The sequence below is a fragment of the Penaeus chinensis genome, chromosome 36 (genome assembly GCF_019202785.1).
Source record: "Penaeus chinensis breed Huanghai No. 1 chromosome 36, ASM1920278v2, whole genome shotgun sequence".
Taxonomy (NCBI): Eukaryota; Metazoa; Arthropoda; class Malacostraca; order Decapoda; family Penaeidae; genus Penaeus; species Penaeus chinensis.
Window position 1 is genome coordinate 34,686,741 of NC_061854.1, and position 5,000 is coordinate 34,691,740.

The following is a 5,000-nucleotide window of genomic DNA, read 5'->3' on the forward strand; positions in this document are numbered from 1 at the left end:
AGCAGGGGCCTTGCGTAAGGGCGGTCGTGTCTTTTAAACATTTATCTAAGCATGAATACCATTTTATACTTCAGAGTCTTTAAGATTATTCAGAATATCAAAAATGCATGTTTTTAAAAATCCTTCAGGACTTTTACATTCCAGTGAAAAATAGATCACTGCTGTTTAACAAAATTTTGTAAACAATACACATAGCATAATCTTGTGTGACTTCCTAATTGATTTTGTCCTACCGTTTCCCAAGGGCCGAAACTATGGTACACAAGGCCATAGGCTCTTGGACGGCAGCTGCTTGACTTCCTTCCTTGTGTTCTAGTGGGATAGAGAGCATGCAAGGGAACAGGAACGTGGTGTGTAGTTTTTTCTTTATGTACTTCAGATTTTGTTTAAGTTTATAGTTTTGACTGTAGATATGTTTCTCAATTTTCATTTGATTATGTTAAATATGCTTTATGTTGTATGATATTGGCATGATAATATTTTATGCTAAACAAATTTCTAAAGCCTGGACTTTACAGTATCATTGAGCTTAAAGAGAATGATTGAAGTTGAAAAAAGGAATTAATTAATTAGTGTGTAATATGAATAAAAAATTCCATATTCTGTACTGCCAAATTATTACAAAAAGCTGTCTGTCTGCAGGCTAACAAGTGATGGCTTGACGTGCCAAAGACTGGCAGAAATGTGCTCGGCTGGAGGAAATAGCAACACAGGGCAAGGTGGGGAAGGGGAAGAGAGGGAGAAGAGAGTGGATGACGATGAAGGCACGGGGCAGAAGCTCTGTGCTGAAGAGTATGCTCGTCTGGCCAGGGATGGCATACAGCTAATGCTTAATAACAAATTTACGGAGGCTGAGGAGCTCTTCCGTCACCACACCCACGAGAACCTTCACATGGCTATGGGATACTGCTACCTCACATTTATGGTATGTTGTTGCTCTTTAGCAGATCAAATGTTTATTTTTCTTCCCTCTTACCATTGCTTAAGAAAGGATTTTTCTACAAAAATAAGTGACACATTTTGCTAGCTATGAAATGTTCATTTGGCAATGGAGTTGGTAAATAGATGGATTTTAGTTTTCCAGAAAGCAGTTATGACCAGTTTTACTATATGGAGGCACTACATTACTTGTATGGTATAGAAAACAAAATAGAATGTATTGTTTGTCACAGTAGCAGGGAGTGCAGAACCTGTCATTTTCTACAAATGGAATTGCTTGATTTATTTCTCTGTATTCACAGCCTATTCTCTTTATATTGCATTACTTTGTGGAAAAGAAGCTTGATTGTTCTATATCCCAAAGGATGAAAGAATTCTGAATGGAGCATTAAAAGTTGTGTTTTTCATTTAAATGTATTATTTACAGAATGCTGTTATGTCCTTTGAGGAGGAGAAAGTCAGTCACAGCATGGAAACACTACGTAACATGGAGAGAAGATGTGGAGGAGGAGAGAATGGATGGTTCTCGTCTGTTAAGAGCATTGTCATGGGCTCTAAAAACGGCCAGGACCAAGTATGTTGTCTTTTTATTAATGGTTTTTTATTTGTTATTTTCATATATCAGCAATGGTAACAGAAATGAGATGAAACTATAGGTTCTGTGCACACACACACCTGTTGATGAGTATTTGTTTCATTTTATTTTTCCTAACTAAAATGCCGTTTTCTTTTTAGGATGAAGAACCTGGGTCACACTTAGAGCAACAGGTAGTTCTTGCCGACTGTCAAGTCCTGTTAGCGATACTCACCTTCCTTCAGCAAGAAATTGGTTCTTATGTAAAAGGGGGATGGGTTCTGCGTAAAGCTTGGAAGGTTTACGAACACTCGTACTCCAAGGTTAAGAGAATGTACAAGCAGACATTTGGTGAATCCCAGGAAGCACCAGGTAAAGGTGAATGGAGTGACACGTTTTTAGCAGACGTCCTACATAGAAAATGTTGTGACGATATCCCTTGCCATATTTCTGCTTGTGTGAATCTCATTTAACCCTATGCCGGAAAAATGGGAAAATGCTGTGCTCATATTTTATATTTTTTGTGAAATGTCTCTGCACATAGATGGCTCTGCTAGTGCTTAGCCACAAAGGAGTCAATTAGTAGACCTTGTGACCTTACCTGATTTGAATTGGCAGGAAAAATGTATTTCTTACTAGTGCTATGAATATCGATGATGTTGTTTTTATTGTAAACATTATAATTACTTTAATGTTATAAACATTAGTAACAGCAAAATAAAATAACGTAAAATATTTTCGTAAATCAAAGAAAAGGGTAAATGGGTGAGACAGGCAGTATTTGTAATTGGCTCACTGGTGACTTAGTACAAGTGTAACCATCTATGTGTAAAAACAATTAAACAAGTAAACTCATAGTGGGCATGGCATACAGGTACATGTCATGCCCGTCGACATTGGGTTAAAGTTAAAGTGATCAGTCATTCCCACACTATTCCAGGAACACCAAATGGAGAGTACCCTGGCTATATACATGTAAGTACTGATGAACTACAGAGCCCAGGATCTTGGTCGATTGGCTCCACAGGGGTGCCGGGCCCTGCAGATGAAAGCCCTAAATCCGGCACAACCCCAGCCGCAGCTCCCAGTTTAGGCATTCGCATTCCATTATCAAAATCAGTGCCCAATCTGAAGGGATTTCTCAACTCAAATCACAAGCAGCAAACCAAAAAGTAAGTTTTATTGTGGTTCTTATTACTGTTTTTATTTTGTGGAGAGAGAATTGAAAAAGAAAAATATTTCTGAGTAATGATGATAGGTCTTATTAAATTGTGTTTTGGTTTATTTTGATTAACCCTTTGCCGCTGGGTGATTTTCTGATGTGCAAATCCTCCTTCTTGGATGGTGTTCATAGCAGCCTGGGCCCAGCTGCTGGGGGTCTCGTAGTTTAGGATAAGTCAAGAATGCAGAATATTTTTTGTTGTATGGACTTCATAATTGATCATTATACACCCTTTACTGTGACTAAACTAAGCAGTGAGTAGTATCATAGGTATTTATAGAATTTTCTTTTGCAATTTTTCCACATTATAAAATAAACTTTAGTTTTTATATGAGGGTTATATTATAACTTTGTTATAATTTCAATTTATATGCTCAGAGTGTGGTTTTATATATTAGTGATTATGCCATATATGTATCCATACCTTTCAATTTATATTGGTATTCCTGATATAACGTAATAGTTATTTTTTAAGGGTTGTATTTACTCAATATTAGTTCATCAAGTGCTGTAGATTGCAAAGAAACTGATATATCAAGATAGTTATTTGCTGAACTATCAGCCAATCAGGTTACACTATTTCATTGGTTTGTGCACTTTACACACTACCTTGTTCCCCATTCTCTTTTTCATCTACTAAAGCTTTGTTTGCAATGTTTCTTTCTCCTTTCCTCTCCTCTCTCATTCGTACGTCCCCAATCAGCTCTCTCTCGATTCACCTCTCCTCCCTTCTTTCTCTCCTCGATCTCAGACTCCCTCTCTCTCCTCCTTCTGCTCTTCCTTCTGCCTCCGTCTCATCTCTGTCCTCTCTCCCCGCTCCCTCTCTCTCAGTCACCCCTCTCAAGTTTCCTCAAGTCGTCGTCGAATCCTCCGTCAACCCATCATCCTCCATCCCTCTCCTTCTCCCTATTCTCTCCGTCATCCTCTCTCTATGCAAATGTCTATCCTCCATCCTCTCCCCCCTCAATTCTCAGATCCCACTCAACCTCACATCAAATTCGTACATTCCCCATCACATCGAATCCATCTCATATTGAATCGCTCGTCTCTATCTAAGATCCATCCCTCGCACTGTAATCACTCCTCTCTCACCGGACCGCCAGCTCATCTCTCTCTCTCTCTCTCTCTAATTTTCACCTCTCCTGTTGCTCCTCCTGGCTTCTCATCTTCTGCCCTCTGCTATGCTCTCTCTCCCACTCTCCCCCCCCCTCCCTCTAATCTCCATCTCTCTTCCCACATCTCTTCCTCTCTCATCTTCAAAATCCCTCTCTCCCTCTCCCCTCTCATCCCTCCCTCTCAATCTCTCTCCCTCTCTCTCCCTCACTCTCCCCTCTTTCCCCTCTTCTCCCCCGTCTCAGTCATCTCGTCCCCCTCACGTCCCCCTCCTCCGTCCCCCTGACAAGCTACATCCCCCCACTCTCCTCCAGCCCCTCTCCCTCTCTCTTCTCACCCCTCTCGCCACCTATCCACCCTCCTCTCCACCCTCGCTTCCCCCCTCTCCTCCCCATCAAGCTATCGTCCCCTCTCTCACCCCCTTCATCGCCTGCGTCTCCACGAACGCCATGCAATACACTCACAACTACGCCCCACTTCCTCCATCTCATCCTCCCCCTCTCGCCACTCTCCTCCCTCTCTCCCCCTCTCGTCAGCCTCTCACTGCCTCTCTCAGTCTGCCTCTCTCCCTGGCCTCTCTCTCTGCCTCTCTCTGATCTCTCTCTTCCTCTCTTGCCCCACACTCTGTCTGGATCTCTCTCTGCCTCTCTCTGCGCTCTCGATCTGCTGCTCTCTTCTGCCTCTCTCTGCCTCTCTCGCCTCTCTCACTCTCTCTGTCTCTCTCCCTCGCTCATCTCCCACTCTCCCCTCTCTCGGCACCCCCCGTTCCCCCCCCCCCTCTCTCCAATCCCCCCTCAGTCTCCACGTCACCCCCTTCTCTCGCCTCTCAGTCTCCCCCCTCTCCTCTCTCCCCTCCTTCCTCCTCCTCCCTCTCCTCTCCCTCTCTCCCTCCTCTCTCCCTACTTCATCCTCTCGTCCTCCCCTCTCTCTCCCTCCCCCCCTCTTCCCTCCTCATCCCTCGTTTCCCCCCTCCCCACTTCCAACCCCCCTCCTCCAATTCCCTCTCTCACCCCTTCCCCCCCATCTCCCTACTCTCCCCCTCCCTCCCCCCCACACATTCTCGGTCTCCCCCCTCATCCCTTCTCTCCCTCCTCTCTCCTCTCCCCCCTCATCTTCCCCCTCTCATCGCCCTCTCCGTCCCCCCTCTCGAAT

The 5,000-nt window shown here is 43.8% G+C and overlaps 1 protein-coding gene across 4 annotated transcripts in view; it reads left to right on the forward strand.

Annotated features, from left to right (window-relative positions):
* Positions 1-5,000, forward strand: part of LOC125045009 (tetratricopeptide repeat protein 39C-like) — an 18,694-nt gene that overhangs the window by 1,044 nt on the left and 12,650 nt on the right. For 3 of the 4 annotated variants that reach the window (XM_047642031.1, XM_047642030.1, XM_047642032.1), the window contains exons 2-6: positions 245-350; positions 643-925; positions 1,367-1,513; positions 1,675-1,891; positions 2,454-2,685. In XM_047642031.1, the coding sequence (XP_047497987.1) occupies positions 683-925; positions 1,367-1,513; positions 1,675-1,891; positions 2,454-2,685 (839 nt within the window). In that variant the 5' untranslated portion in view covers positions 245-350; positions 643-682. The remainder of the gene's footprint in view (positions 1-244; positions 351-642; positions 926-1,366; positions 1,514-1,674; positions 1,892-2,453; positions 2,686-5,000) is intronic. The other variant, XM_047642034.1, reaches the window with a different exon arrangement.